Raw genomic sequence first — 14,359 nt, 5'->3', positions numbered from 1 at the left:
CTAACCCTGTCCAACACCAATCCCGACCCCCAATGTCCGTCCAACTCTGTCCCCCTCCAGCACCGCCCCCTCTCTGGGGCAGCCGGACCAGACACCAGCAATGACACTGCTGCTGCTGCCTTTTGGGTGAGTCTCCAAATAGCGCGCGCGCGCGCGCACACACACACAACTTTTTACTGCAACTTTTTTTGACAAGTTCCACCTTTGCCCTGTACAGGACAATGTTGGAGAGATTATCTGTGGAAGGGAGGGATTTAGGGTACATCCCTGTGTAGAACTGGGAAAGTGTGAGGAAAGAGATAGGGCGGGAGGTTAGTCATTTGGAGACGGTGCCTGTTTAATCACTGTGAACAAAAGACGCGACCACTGTTGGAAACACGTCTTTGATGTAATGTTTCTGTCGGGACCTTGAGATCTCCTTCAGATAATCCGATTTTCAGATAATTGGTACTCGGATAATCAAGGTTCCTCTGTATATAGTACTTAGGAAGCAGTTGCTGAAGTTGAGTGTTGTAGTTCTTTTAATCTTAAATAGCTTCAAGGTAAGAATGGGAATATTACGTTTGTGTTGTATTTGGGCAATAAATTCAGGCCTGTGGTGACATTTAAAACAAATGAAGCCTCAGGAAGATGTTTTTGCCTCTGGCCCCGTTTCAGACAATAACAAGTGGACAAGCTACATGGTACTGTCTGAAACCCATGCTGGAAAAGTAGGAGGAAGTCCACGTGTGGCTGGGTTACTGACACTGAGAGAGATCTCGATGGAGTCGCCATTGGGTACATGTCGTGGAGATGAGCTGAAGGTGTGGAAAGCTGAGCTGCCTGACACTGTCTTTGATGATACAGTCCAAAACCACATTCTCCTTGCGGAGGCCTGGTGTTCTATCCAATGTGTCTCTGGGAATCTTACCTCCCAGGATTCTAACATTCACTTCAGCTGGGAAGATTTATTACAACACCCTCACACAGTGTATTGGCACGCAGCAGAGAGACATCCAGTCACTGGTTCCATCTGTTTGTGTTGGTTATCTAGCCTCCTGTGGGGAGGTGAATTAACTGTCGTCCTCGATGTCTCGGTAAACCCTGTTGTTAAAAACAACAACACCCCTTTTTTTGCCGCAAAGCGACACCTCAATTACTCTCGCCGGATGGTACTGAGGCTTCTGTAAGTCATGCAATGTTTTGTTTTAGTTTGCCTCAGCTCTGCTGAAATTATCAGACAGGTAAGGATAATCTTGAGTGAAACCATTGCAAAGAAAATTACCAGTTACCATAAAGAAATGGAAACAGCTCATTACTTTCTTTATAAAAGCAAAATGCTATGAAATCTTCTTCGAAACCCTGTTAGACTGGTCTAAGGTTGGTACCCAGGTCAGTATGGACCCTGCCAGGATAAGTGCCGTGATCTTCTCTCTGTTGCCCACACTCACTATCTCTGCTGCCCCACTCTCACTTTGTCACTGCTACTGCACCCACCATGGCTCACGCTGTACCACGGTCATTATCCCCCGCAAGGTGTGCCCTCCCCCACCTTCTCCCGCCCACCCTCCGTAACCCGACGCTACCTATTCACACTTCACGACACTCACGCCACCTACATTGGCACTAACTGCAGAGGCAACCACTTTCACCTCAGTCAATCCCTCCCCTTCTCTCACTCCTGGAGACAGCAGACCAGACGGGACAGAGAGAGAGAGCCAAGATGGGTGGCGGGCTTCCTGACATTCAGCACCTCACCCCCGTCGAGGAGAGGATCCTGACGCTGATCCCACAGCCCACCCCTAGCAGTCAATTGACCATATCCTACTCCCTGGTCTGATATCGGAGGCTGCCTGTGACTTATTTGCTGAGGTCCCTGACTAATGGCTGCTCCCCTGGACTTCCCTGAGCCACCCAGTAACACTTGCAGTCTGTTTGTTGTGTAAACTGCTGGCACGTGGTTTCAGATTGAGGCTGGAATGTGCTGCAGAGGAATGAGCCCAATCTAACTGCTGCCTGTTGCCTGTCATGACAAGCTGCCAGGCTATCTGTGCAGGGTAAAAAAAACACATTCCTAGCAATAATGCAGCCTTTAGCAGTTGAGAAGACCAAGTGAACAAAGGCACAGCAAGGTGGTGGTGTTATATCTAGTTAGGGGCAAACTGAGAGAACGCAAAGACAGTGAACAGCTTAGAGGTACACTCTCGTCTAATCTGTGAATTGGTTGCTTGCTCCAATTTGCACCACTGTAACGAGAGGTGCCAGTGCACTCTTTCGTACAACATTGGATTGCTGAAGTGTGCTCCAAGTGGATGTGCCATGGTGGCATGTAGAGGCTGGTAGGTCTAAGATGCTAAGGACTGTGGAATTGGGATGTGAGCAGCTATGTCCTGGTGCAGGCCTGAAATGCTGGCAGTCTGGGGGAATGAGCAGCAAACTCTAATGACTGGGTACCCGCTCTGACCTTCACACGTTGCTCCAATCAAAACACCGGATTAACCCTATGTTTACAGCAGTCACCTCTCCCTCATGGGAAAGCAGCCCTGTAGTCCAGTTGGATTGTGGTGACTTTACCTTTAGTCCTGTCCTTTAAACAGTGATGGGGTCTCCTCTGCCGGAGATGACGATTGCTGTGATACATTATCGTCTGGGGCGGCACGGAGGCTCAGTGATTAGCACTGCTGCCTCCCAGTGCCAGGGACCCGGGTTTGATTCCAGCCTCTGGCGACTGTCTGTGTGGAGTTTGCACATTCTCCTCGTGTCTGTGTGGATTTCTTCTGATTTCCTCCCACAGGTATAAAAAGATGTGCAGGTCAGATGAATTGGTCATGCTAAATTGCCCATAGTGTTCAGGGATGTGTAGGTGTGGTGCATTAGTCAGGGGTAAATATAGAGTAAGAAGGTAGGGGAATGGGTCTGGGTTGGTTACTCTTTGGAAGGTCAGTGTGTACTTGTTGGGCCAAATGGTCTGTTTCTACGCTGTGGGGATTCTAATCTCCTAATCTTCATTGGTGGTAATTCTGTCTGCCTGAATAATGCGCTGGTAAATATTGTTGAGTAAAGTGTCACTTGTTGACGATGACGGTTTCTCATCTGCGGGATGCACTGTTTGTTCTGCCTGCTCTGCTTGGTTTAATCGGACCATGAAACCCTTGTCTCCATTTTCTGTAGAATTTCGAAGTGAAAGCCGATGACCTGGAGCCGTTATCGGAGTTGGGCCGCGGTGCGTACGGGGTCGTCGAGAAGATGCGGCACACACCCAGTGGTACACTAATGGCTGTCAAGGTAAAGCCAGCTCTCTGGAAGTATCAGTGATTCTCTGAAAGGAAGGGAGGCAACTGTGTAATAGTCTAATCTATGTCATGGGCTCCAGCAACTGTTAAGCCATTTTTGTTATGGCTAACGTTCCCGTGCCCTCCATAAATGGTGAGTACTGTCTGTGTCACTGGCTGGTGTAGCAGGTTCTTGAGGTATGGACACCCAGAGTAAATAACATCATGGGTAGGGGCCCATGTGACACCGAGAATATACCCCCAGTCATGGTCCAGGTAGAATATGAAAGAGCAGTGGAGGTTGGAGAGATGGATGGTTTCCTAGCAGCTGAAACTTTAATGGAACAAACAGTCTTTTGTGTGCTTCCTGAAAGGAATAATGGAGAGAAAGGGCCAGTTGGTCCATCATTTTCCATTCAATGGTGTTGTCCCATCACATATTTAAACTGAAAAAGTCCAATAGAAACCACAGGCAGTTGAAGATGTAGGTGGATAGGTGAACCGGCTACATTGGAATATCCAATGCCTTCTCCATGGGGGTGGAGATCGAGACAATTGAGTCACCACCTTTTTGCACAATGCTGTTTTCATCTGATTCAGTAAACAATCCTTTGCACACATGGCAGCATTGAACGTAATTTTTACAGATACATTTGCTCATATGCAAACATTGTTTAGGATGTGGACCTGATTGGTGTGGCTACACGAGATGCCAATTGACACCTAGTTCTGTTCTTTAATTGGGAAGTTGATTTTCTATCTCATTGTTCGTCAGCCCTACACTTCATTCCAGAGATTTTTTTGTGCCCTTTTCTGTTTCTCTGTATCCTTTCGTAAAATGTTATTGCTTTAGTTGCAATCACAAGACCAATTTTTCACATTCCATTCCTTAATTTTGTCTTACAAGAGGCAGCTCATAAAATGTTATTTATAGAAGGCGAAGGTAATTCAATAAGTGATTAGTTTACTACAAATGAGGGGAGGCTGGAGATTGCATTTCTAATTTAAGACAGCTGGTCTGTGTGGAAATTATGCAAGTTATGCAGTTACATGGTCGTTTTTCTAATGTCCTTTATCTTTGGTCCAGCATTAACCATCCATACAGGTTGGAATGGCTTGTTTTGATTGTGCTTTTTGTGTATGTCTAACCTGGAGTCAGCGTGAATTTGCTTGATTCACACAATGATCACCTACGTGTGGAATATTAATTTAGCTGTCTGCCCAGTCCATCATTTAGTTGGTTTTTGGGCAAAGAAACATGAGGATTATCCTGAATTTTGATTTGCGGGTGTGTCAAAGCTTGACGTATTTGATCCAACAATGCCACCAACTGAAAATGTTTGTCAGCGAATTTGAATCCCTCTGTGGCTCTGCCCCTCTGTATCTCTGGAACTCTGGTCTATAAGCCTTCACTAATGCTGCATTTCTCCTCCTCCTGGCTTTCGGCACATCGCTCATTTAATTTGTCTCCATCATTGGTGACGGTGAGTTCCATCTTCTGAGTTTCCAAGTTTTTAAAATCCAACACATACCCACCCGCCCCCAATAGAGATCTTTTTGTGTCTGTTTCCTCCTTTATAAGATGCTCCTCAAAATAATGCCTCTTTGCTCAAGCTTTTTACCAGCTGTCCTCATGCCTCCTTCTTTTATTGTGGTGTGTTATTCCACCAGCACAATTCAACACTTTACTGCTCCACCTGAGCAAACACTGACTGGCCAATCCTATGAGAATTGTTGGTGTCTTTCCCTCAAAGGGGAACCCATTCATTACCTACTCTGCCCTTGTCCTAATATTATTAAGTGGAAGCCAGCAACTCCCTCCCTAAAGGGCGGCACGGTGGCACAGTGGTTAGCACTGCTGCCTCACAGCGCCAGAGACCCGGGTTCAATTCCCGCCTCAGGCGACTGACTGTGTGGAGTTTGTACATTCTCCCCGTGTCTGCGTGGGTTTCCTCCGGGTGCTCCGGTTTCCTCCCACACTCCAAAAATGTGCAGATTAGGTGAATTGGCCACGCTAAATTGCCTGTAGTGTTAGGTGCAGGGGTAAATGTAGGGGAATGGGTCTGGGTGGGTGCGCTTCGGCGGGTCGGTGTGGACTTGTTGGGCCGAAGGGCCTGTTTCCACACTGTAAAGTAATCTAATCTAAAAAAAAATCTAAAGTAAAGACACCATGTGTCCTGAACCACCAAGCATTGCTGGCCTTTAAGAAGGCAGCTGACCTTCTCCAGGGCTATTGTGGATGGGCAATAAACGCTGGCCCAGTCAGTGAAGCCCACGCCCTATGAATGGGGAAAAAAAAATTAAAGGAATGTATCAAATTAAAATTTGATCAGCAATGTCTGATTTTCTTTAAAAGCCTTCCCTAAATTCTGACCTAAATCTGGTGCTGCTGAGCTGTGGTGTATCAATGGGATCTGATCAAACATCATTGCTATAAAATGAAAACTGCATCATAACTAAAGAAAATGGAGTCATCTCCTTATACAGGATTCACCACTGGTTCTGCTGTCACAAAACTTCTCCGTTTTGCAGAATCTGCATGCTTTTAGAACCAAGTGGCTGAATTTTTATATCTCAGTGGGGGCAGTAGACAGATTCCTAGATTCTTGCCCTGACTCTCCTGTCGCTTTGCTGACTCTGTGGTATCCTCAGACCATTCCTCTGAAGGAGGCATTCGTAGAATCATGGAATTGTTATGGTGTAGGAGGAGGCCATTTGGCCCATCACACCTGTGCTTGAAATGGGCATCGGTACCTGGTGCCCATCCCCTGCTTTTTTCTCCATGCCCTGAGTAGGTATTTTTATCCAAATAATCACAGATCCAGGCAATGCATTCATACCCTCATTATGTGTGTGAAAAAGTTCTTCCACACTTCATACCACCTTCTCCTGCTCATCCTAACTCCAAACCTCTTCCTGTTTCTTTAATGAGCAGGAACGGTTTTTCCCTGTCCACTCCACCCAGATGGCTCCTGATTTTGAAAACCTCCAGCAAATCTCCTCTCAGCCTTCCTCTGTCCAAGGAGAACAGTTCAAAAGTTGTGGTGCTGGAAAAGCTCGGCCTGTCAGGTAGCATCCGAGGAGCAGGCAAGTCAATGTTTTGAGCGTAGGCCCTTTGTCAGGAATGTTGCTTTGCTGACTCTGCTCCATCCTCTGGAAGAGGCGTTCGTCGAATCACAGAATTGCTATGGCTTAGGAACTTGTCCTGATGACGGGCTTATGCTCGAAACACCGACTCTCCTGCTCCTCGGATGCTGCCTGACCGGCTGTGCTTTTCCAGCTCCACACTTTTTGATTCTGATCTCCATCATCTGCAGTCCTCACTTTCTCAAAGAGAACAGTCCCCAGCTTCTTCAATCTATCATCATCACTGGAGTTTCTCACTGGCTTCAGACAGATGGGGTTAGCTGTCACCAAAGCCGCATGTGGTTTATTCAGCTGCTTTATATTTTAAAGTAAAGAGCTTCTGACCCTCATTTGACCCTGATGATGGACTCTCGTTGGTCACAGGGAAAATGTACATAAAGCTTCACCTGCACTAAAGGGCACGGTCAGTGATTATAATTTTAATGTTTGAATAGTCTGAATTTAAATTCCAAATTAGAAACAAATTCTTGTCCTTCAGGAAATCATCCTTTAATATGGACAATACTCATGGGTTTTATCTTGGTCTTTAAGATTTCTATATTTTGATAAATAGTTGATAATCATCCAAAGAACTAGGGCTATACAACACAGAATGTTTGTAAAGCTTTAAACTCAGAAGCTTTGATTGAAGTGAGGAGACCAATGCTGATGCTGCAGGCAAACTATGCACAATTTCTGTGAAGTCTTGGGTTAATTTTATTCAGATGTACAAACAACTTCAGTGCTGATATGTGTGAAAATAAATGGGGAGAAGATCGTTTGTTGGCTGTTTCTAATGAAACCTCAATGTTTTCTAACCTTGCTCCACTTCACTGTTGTGGCAATAGTCTAAGCAGGTCAAGTGTAGCAGTGAGGATTCCTGCTTTCAGTCTTATGCCTGAGATCTAACCTCGGCCTTTCCACCAGCTACATTTACTGTGCATTCCTCTGTCAAATTGAGTTGGTCACTGTCATAGTCATGAGGCCACATTAACTGAATTTCACAACTAACCAACAGCTCAAAGCTGATTTATAAAAGGCAAAGCAAATCAAAAACAGAGAACTTTGTTATGAAGACAGAGGCAAGCGTTAAGAATGGACTATTGATGCTTTGCCGAAATAATGCCATTTGTACCACATTAAAGTTGTTGGTTTTTAACTGTTTAATACAACCTGTCATCGGTATCCTTGATCTTGTTCCTTTAAATTGATATCTCAGAGGATCTCAATCCATGTTATGTAGTAATCCAATATTCTTTCATATTTTAAAAACATTTAATTTTAGTTTAACCACTCTGTTCAACCAACATACTCTGAGATTTCAACGAAGGCCAAATTTGCAAAGTGCTATCTTTATGCAGCTCAGAAATTATTTAAAGTTTTCTACAGAAGTTACTTCAAAAGCCTTTCACAGTGGCTGTTACATTTGCTGGTAGATCATACAGCATGGAAACCGACCCTTCCAGCCCAACTCATCCATGCTGACCAGGTTTCTTAAACTAAACTAGCCCCACTTTCCTGTGTTTGACCCATATCCCTCTAAACTTTCCTATTCATGCACCTGTCCAAATGCTTTTTAAACATTCTAACTGTACCTGCATCTACTAACTCTGGCATTTTATTCCACATACGAACTACCCTCTTTTTTTTAAAAAAAATGTTGCCCGTCAGGTCCCTTTTTAAATCTTTCTCCCCTCACTTAAAAAATATGGCCCCTAGTTTTGAACTCCCCCCACCCTAGGGAAGAGACCTTTGCTATTCACATTATCTATATCCCTCATGATATTACATGGTGAGGTGAATTAATATAGTTTGTGTATTGGTGGGTGGGAATGACATGCTAGGTGTTGAATTGGAAAAAGTGGAAACAAAGGATTCTTGCATTGCATAGAAATTTCAGCATATTTTTCTGCCAATTTAGTTTGTAATTGGATTTGTTGGAGAGACACACCAATGTCTTTATCAGAGTTAGTAAGAGACATTGTTTAATTATAGTCACAGGAGTTCAGTGGGTTGACCTTGGAGAAGTGACCTCTGCTGTGGAGATTGCCTTTTCTGCAGGCCAGTGCCAATCCGTCAACTAGGCATCTCTTCCAGAATGAAGATTTCCGGAAGCTTACATGGAGTGCGGATCTGCTGCTGCCTAGTTCGGCCTGTTCGTGATTGGCAGCTTCTCAGTGGCTGCTGGCGATGGCATAGTCACTGCTGGTGACAATCAGATCTATCCCTCTCCTTTTCTCTTTTATGCTTCACTCAGTCTCAAAGGTACCTGCTGCCCTCTCTCAGCATCTCCAGGCATTGTGATACATGGTTGGCACTGGCACTGGTGATGGTTGATCTGGCACAGAGAGAGGCAATTCTTTCAGGAGTGTATGGAAATGTCTGTACTCCTTCTGTTTTGCCAATGACTAATTCCCTGTGCAACACAACCTTGGCTAGTTGATGGCCATCGGCATGGACAATGTGATCTGCCCAGTGTAGATGGCTTTGCAGGAGGGTTGGCTTTGTTCAAAAGATATTGCGTGTGACCACAATGTCAATGTTTGTGATACAGTCCCATCAGTGAAACCTGAGACTGCTGTGGAGGTAGCTCTGATGTGGGCACTCTAGAAAGTGTACACGACCCAGGATTCGGTGCCATGCAGAGGTTGGTGAGGACTACCGCTTTGCCAACTGACCCTGGTTGGTGTTCCACACTCATTTGCAGACTCCACCAAATGCGCGATTGTATTTGCTTTTGAAAACCACTTCCTCATCAATGGTGACATTAAACGAGGTGACACCCACTAAGAGAGTAAACTGCCTGACAGCATTCAGCTTGTCTTCTCCCGATGTCTACATTCTTCTGGGAGTGCAAGCTGATGAAGGGCTGCAATTTCCTTTAAAACTGATCCTTAGTCCAAAAGGTCATGCTGTCTCAGAAGAAAATGTGAAGTGACACATTGCAGTTCTGACTGACTGGGGGTCAGAAGTTTGATGCAGAGATGAGAATGGCTGAATTTTTCCATGTCTTTGTGTGTGAGCTTGAAAGTGACTCCGGGTCAGACTAATCAACATTTTTCCACAGTAGACTTTTACCAGGTGGTAAAATAATCCCAGCTTGTTGTGTCACCTCCCCTATCCAGCTTTTTGATGGAAACTGTCTTAGGCTGGCGGGTTGTTAACAAAATATGGCATGATGGCCGAGTGGTTAGCATTGCTGCCTCACAGCACCAGGGTTCGGGTTCGATTCCATTTTCTGATAACTGTCTGTCTATCTGTGTGGAATTTGCACATTCTCCCTGTGTCTCCATGGGTTTCCTCTAGGTGCTTCCATTTCCTCCCACAATCCAAAGATGTGCAGGTTAGGTGGACTGACCATGCTAAATTGTGTGCAGGGATGTGCAGGCAAGGTAGATTATCCATGGGAAATGCAGAGTTATGAGGATATGGTGGATCTGGGTGGGATACTCCTTGGAGGTCCGGTGTGGACTCAAATGGCCCGTTTCCACACTGTAGGGATTTGATGATTCTAGGAAAGTACAGATGTTCTGAGATGGGATAAAACGTGAGTTTGATAGCCAGTCATTGAATTATTGAGTGAAGACAAAAGAGAGCGTTACAATAAAACAAGGTATATGATTTAAGTTTTTGGAATAATGCTAAGACTGGATAAGATACTATTTTGTTTAATATCAGGGGAGCAGGACCATATAATCTGATTGTAAAGAGACCAAATATTAAGCTGATAAAAGAAAAATCATCATTCTGAGTTACCAGCATGTACACTGCAGTAGGTACAGTTACCATGCTGATAGAGGATGTGTTCCTAGTTCAGCACCATCTAATGATGTAGGAATATAGAAACAGGAGTCGGCCATTCTGCCCCTCAAGCCTGTTCTGCCATTTAATAAGACCATGGCTGATCTGTGGCCTATCTCCATATACCTGCCCATATCCCTTAATTCCTTTGCTTAACAAAAAAAAATTCTTAAGCTCTCAAGTATCAACTACCATTTGTGGAAGACAGTTCCAAACATCTTCTGCCTGTTCTTTATTGAGGTGCTTCCAACCATCGCTCCTGAACAGTCTACCCTCAATTCTCAGACTATGCCCCTCGTTCTAGAATCCCCAACCAGTGAAAATAGTGTATCTTTATCAACTCTGTCTTTTCATGTTAATAGGTTTCATGTTGAAGACTTCAATCAGATTACCTCCATAGTCTTCTAAATACCAGAGAAAACAGGTTTAATTTGTACAATCTCTCCTTGTAACTCCTGAAGTAAGAATTCTAAAGCGATCAGCTGACAGTAAGGAGGATGCCTCGAATGTCCTTCCTGCAGTTCCGTATAGTTTCATATTGCAATGAAAGTAGCTACCATTGCTATTAGCTGAGCACATGGACCTGTGGATCATACATGAGGGAGATAAGAGCAGTTAGTCTGGTGACTAGTGATTGGAGTGAGGTCAACTAGGTGGATCTTGTAGAATGAGTTCCCTGATTGGACCAGGTTAGCAGCCCCAATCGGGTAGTCCTGGCTGACCAATACAAACAGGAGTATCAGGGGTTCTGTTCACTCAGAGCTGGCTTTGAGCTCATTGGGTCAGTGTCATATATTGTGCACGTGTAAATAAAGGGGAACTTGGTGATGGGATACTGGACTCTGGGCAGTTATTTCACTGTGCCATTATAAAGCAGCAGGAGTGTCCTTGACAACATTTAACCCTCAACTAACATTTCAAAAACAGATTACCTGGACATTATTGCTGTTTGTGGGAGATTGTTGTGGCTGCCAAATCTCCTACATTGCCTATACATTTAAAAAATTCCTCATTGATTACAAAGTACTTTGGACCAATCTGAGATTGTGGTAAGTTATTTTTACTAGTTTTGTTCACATCAATTTTTCAAATAGCCTTATGCCAAATACACATTCATTCCTCTAAATGATGAGGAAATTCACAGAGTGGCTACACAGTTGCCATATGGCATTAACTGGGAGCTGGGTATGAGAACAAATGTTTATATCTTTAGGAATTAAAAAAAATACATATAAACAGGAGTGTCAGGGGTTCTGTTCACTCAGAGCTGGCTTTGAGCTCATTGGGTCAGTGTCATATATTGTGCACGTGTAAATAAAGGGGAACTTGGTGACAGGATACCAGCCTTTTGTGGAGTTATTTCAGTGACTGTTCCAATCAGCCAAGTCGCAGTTATCACTGTGACCCCTCACTCCCTTCATGCACAGATTGAAATTGATGGGTGTGATATTGTCGGTATTACTGAGATGTGGCTGCAAAGGGATCGGGGTTGGGAATGAAATATACAAGGATACAATCCCTATTGAAAGGACAGGCAGCTGGGAGGGAGCAGCTGGGTTGCCTTGTTATTAAGAAATGAAATTAACCTGATGGCAAGAAGTGGTATAGAGTCAGAAGGTGTGGGTGGAATTGAGCAACCCCAAAGGAAGAAAATATCCTGATGGGAATGGTGTACAGGGCTCCTTGCAGTAGTTAGGATGTGGGGCAGAAAATAAATCAGGAGATAGAGAAAGCATATAAGAAAGGCACTATTACAATATTCACGGGGGACTTCAATATGCAGATTAACTGGGAAAATTTGGTTGGTAGTGGATCTCAAGAAAAGGAATTTGTGGAATGTTTACAAGGTAGTTTTTATTTTGGATTAATTTATTGTTGACCCCATGAGGGAACAGGAAATTCTAGATTTGGAGGTCTGACCTGATTAGGGAGTTTGAAGGTGAAGGAATCCCGAGGAGACAGTGACAGTGACAGTGATATAATTCACCCTGCAGTTTGAGAGAGATGCTGGAATCAGATGTAACAGTATTACAATTGAGTAAAAGTAAGAACAAAGACATGAGGAAGTAGCTGGTTGGAGTTGATTGGAAGGGCAGCCTGGCAGGGAAGATGGTGGAGCAACATTGGCTGAAGGTTCTATGAGTAATTCAAGAATCACAGTAGAAGTTCATCCTAAGGAAGAAGAAACATACTAAGGGAGGATTAGGCAACCGTGGCTAATGAGGGAGTATGATTGGGAAGCCTTTAAAAACCAGCAGAGGATAAGTGAAAGAAATAATCTGGAGGCGAAGATGAAAGACAAAAGTAAGTGAGCCAAAGATATGAAAGAAGATTAAAAGACTTTTTTTTTAAGATATCTGAAAGATGAGAGAGGGGCAAGAGTGAACATTGGACTGCTGGAAAATGAGGCTGGAGAAATAGTAATGGGAAACAAAGAAATGGCAGAGGAATTGAATAGGTACTTAGCATCTGTTTTCACAGTGGAACACATCAACAGTTTACCAGAACTGCAAGAGAGTCAGCGGTCAAAGGAGAAGGTGGTAGGGAAGTTGAAAGGTCTGGAGGTGGATAAATCACCCAGACCAGATGGGCTGTACCCCAGGATTCTGAAGGAGATAGCTGAGGACATTGTAGAGGCATTGGTGGTGATCTTTCAGGAATTGCTAGAGTCAGTGAGGATCCCGCGGGACTAGAAAATAACTCATTTAACACTCCTGTTTTTAAGAAGGGAGGGAGGTAGAAGACAGGAAATTATACGTTGGTTAGCCTGACATTAATCATTGGTAAGATTTTAGAGTCCATTATTAAGGATAAAATGCGGAGTTCTTGGACGTGCATGGTAAAATAGAGCTGGGTCAGCATAGCGTTGTCAAGGGGAGCTCATGCCTGACAAATCTGTTAAGTTCTTTGAAGTAGTACTAAGTTAGACAAAGGAGAGCCAGTCGATGTGGTTTCTTTGGATTTCCAGAAGGCCTTTGAAAAGATGCCGCACAGGAGGCTGCTAAAGAAGATGAGAGTGCACGGTGTTATGGGCAAGGTAGTGGTGTAGATGGAGGATTGGCTGAAGGCAGAGAATGGGGATAAAGGGGTCTTTTTGAGGATGGCAGCCAGTGACTACTTGGGTTCCACAGTGGTCACTGTTGGAACACAACTATTCATGTTATACATTAATGATCTGGATGAGGAAGTGAAGGCATTGTTGCTAGGTTTGTAGATGACACAAAGATAGGTAGAGGGACAAGTAGTGTTGGGGAAATGGGGAGGCTGCAGAAAGAAATGGACAGACTAGGAGAGTGGGCAAAGAAATGGAAGATGGAATACAAAGTGGGAAAGTGTGAGGTTATGTACTTTGGTGGTAAGACTAGGCATAGGCTATTTTCTAAATGGGAAAAGACTTTGGAAATTGAAAGCAAAAGGGGACCTGAGAGTCCTTCTTTGGGATTCTCTTAAAGTGAATATGCAAGTTCAGTTGGTAGTTGGGAAGGCAAATGCAATGTTAGTATTCATTTCAAGGTTGGCTAGAAAACAAGAGCAGGGATATATAGCCTCTGCAGCACAAGGCTCTGGTCAGACTGAATTTGGAATATTGAGAGAGTTTTGGGCTCCCTATCTAAACAAGGACATACTCGCATTGGAAGGGGTCCAGAGGAGGTTTATAAGAATGATGCTAGGGATGAAGGGCTTCTTGTATAAGGAGTGGTTGAGGACTCTGGCTCTGTACTCAGTGGAGTTTAGGAGGATGAAGGAGGAGCTGATTGAAACTTGCAGAATACTGAGATGCCGGGATAGAGTGGACGTGGAGAAGATGTTTCCACTGACAGGAGAGACTAGGACCCGAGGGCACAGCCTCAGAGTGAAGGGATGACCTTTCAGAACTGAGATAAGGAAAAACCAGCCAGAGGATGGTTAATCAGTGGAACTCTGAGATCATGACATAGAGTGTCATTTAGATAGGGATAGATAACAATCGCCAACAGATTGGCGACCTCCGCGGCTATGGGGTCATGAAGACAATCGCCAACAGATTGGCGACCTCCGCGGCTATGGGGAAGAACTCTGTCTCCGTGGTCGCCGCAGCTACTTCCGCCCCCAGTGACATCAGCAACCTACATTTGGACCACATCGCCGCATGTGTCTCCGCCCCCCCGCCGCGTTCCGTCACCACGCCTAACCCCGCCCCC

General features: G+C 44.5%; 1 protein-coding gene across 3 annotated transcripts in view; it reads left to right on the top strand.

Annotated features, from left to right (window-relative positions):
* LOC122562211 (dual specificity mitogen-activated protein kinase kinase 6) overlaps positions 1-14,359 on the top strand; it is a 141,115-nt gene that overhangs the window by 58,718 nt on the left and 68,038 nt on the right. For all 3 annotated transcript variants that reach the window (XM_043714911.1, XM_043714914.1, XM_043714912.1), the window contains one exon: positions 3,151-3,264. In XM_043714911.1, the coding sequence (XP_043570846.1) occupies positions 3,151-3,264 (114 nt within the window). The remainder of the gene's footprint in view (positions 1-3,150; positions 3,265-14,359) is intronic.

Source organism: Chiloscyllium plagiosum, chromosome 24 (genome assembly GCF_004010195.1).
Source record: "Chiloscyllium plagiosum isolate BGI_BamShark_2017 chromosome 24, ASM401019v2, whole genome shotgun sequence".
In the NCBI taxonomy this organism is placed as follows: domain Eukaryota; kingdom Metazoa; phylum Chordata; class Chondrichthyes; order Orectolobiformes; family Hemiscylliidae; genus Chiloscyllium; species Chiloscyllium plagiosum.
The sequence above is the reverse complement of the archived record's forward strand: the minus strand, read 5'-3'. Positions and strand labels throughout refer to the sequence as shown.